This window comes from Bipolaris zeicola (genome assembly GCF_000523435.1).
Source record: "Bipolaris zeicola 26-R-13 unplaced genomic scaffold scaffold_717, whole genome shotgun sequence".
In the NCBI taxonomy this organism is placed as follows: Eukaryota; Fungi; Ascomycota; class Dothideomycetes; order Pleosporales; family Pleosporaceae; genus Bipolaris; species Bipolaris zeicola.
Window position 1 is genome coordinate 1 of NW_006912766.1, and position 1,768 is coordinate 1,768.

Sequence of the window (1,768 nt, forward strand, 5' to 3'; positions counted from 1 at the left end):
TTTTTTTTTGGGGTGGGGCTTTATTAAACATTTAGTTTATCTTCTCCCTTCATTGCACTAGAAATATAAATCTACTTTGCAATTTTCCAGTTACTATAAACTTATTTACTGGGATTTGTTATACTATGTGGTAAAGGTGTTACCTTTCATAACAAGTTAACGGTAAAATAACCATTATTTTATAAAAAGCTGTAGAGAGTTCTTAGATAGGTTTTATCCTACTATTGTTCTTGTAATCAAGATAAGAATTTCTCTAGAGATACAGATTCTACAACGATAGGCATAGAACTGTGTAAGATACCACAAATTTCTGAACATTGACCATAGAATGTTCCTAATCTGTTAATTAAAACAGAGAATTGATTTAATCTACCTGGGTCGTTCTACAACTTCGACCTAAAATCGTCACCATCACTCTACGAGGTAATAAACTTAAATATGTAACGATTTTTGTAAGGTTTTTCGCTAGATATATAACTTCTTATTGTAGATCTGCTAACACCAAATTTAGATGCTGCTTTTGCTACTGAATCTATTGTTGTAATAGTGTTTGTATCTATATCTAATACCTCTACTACACTACCATAAGATATATGTAATTTATTTAAACTATCCTTTCTTTGTTTATTTATAAATTCACGTACCTGGACTTCCGTTAAATCTGCAGGTACTGCCTCTGGAATAAGGTAATTAGATATACGGAAATAGCCTAAATAAGGTTCATTATTAGCTACGTGTTTTTTATAAGAAGAGTGGTGTATACCCAGGTCAGCACAAAAAGCATTTAATGAATTACTAGAATAATATAAAGTTTTGCAATCCTTATCGTATAAATAAATTTTAAATCCTTGATTAACTCTGAAATTTACTATCTTGTGAGTATTAAGATTAAATCTTTTATCTAATAAGAAATATTGTTCTAAGAAACAATGAGCATAATTAGAAAAAGAAGAAGGTATAACTGTTACTTCTAAAGTAAACGCTTTTAAGTTTTCCTTTTCTAACATAGGTAACAACATTCCTGTATCTTTGTTAGAAAATAGCGCATTCTTTTCAAAGTATTGCTTGAATCTTCTTGCTAAATCGTTACTTGATCCTACATAATTTTTATCTGAATACTTGTGAGAAAAAACATATATTCCTGCTTTACTACGCTTAGAACCTGGTTTTCCAATTAATCCCAATAAAGCAGGGTATGTTTGATCTGTAAGAGGTAAGTCAAAATTAACCTTAGGAAGAGATAAAAGCTCATCTAACTCTTGTTGAGTTATAGAGACCTTTTGATTAAGCAACACACTATTAATAACTTGGCTAGTTATAGGATCACCCTTGTTTATATGTTCTAAAGCTATAGTATTAGGACGATAATCTTTATTAGATGGAGTTAATCCTGATTCAAATCTAAATAAACAATTTAATTTACCCGAACATTTCTTGTTGAATAAATTAACATTTGGACGCGTATTAAAACCTATTAAACTAGTTCTATTTGTAAATTCTAAGTTTTTGTAGTCGTATTTTATTTTTAGAGGATAGAGTTTTCATGAAAACACTTGTTGGAACAGTTTAAATAATAATAAAAAAAAGGTTCATATTTTAATACTCTTCTTTATTTTTTTTAATCCGTATTACAACTTAACCTAGTAAGGTCAGGCCGTTGTAGTAACTTTAATCTAGGGTTATTTATAAATAGTAAATGCTATTTAGTTTATTTTATCCTAGAACCGGTTTCCCGGCGACTAGAGTACACCTTACAATCAAAAAAAAA

General features: G+C 29.3%; 1 protein-coding gene across 1 annotated transcript; it reads right to left on the minus strand.

The window, feature by feature from the left end:
• Positions 1-683: 683 nt before the first annotated feature.
• On the minus strand, positions 684-989 carry COCCADRAFT_69138 (uncharacterized protein; the record flags this gene model as incomplete). Its single annotated transcript, XM_007720855.1, has 1 exon — positions 684-989. A coding segment is annotated over one exon (306 nt), but the record flags the coding sequence as incomplete, so codon positions are not given.
• Between the last annotated feature and the right edge of the window lie 779 nt (positions 990-1,768).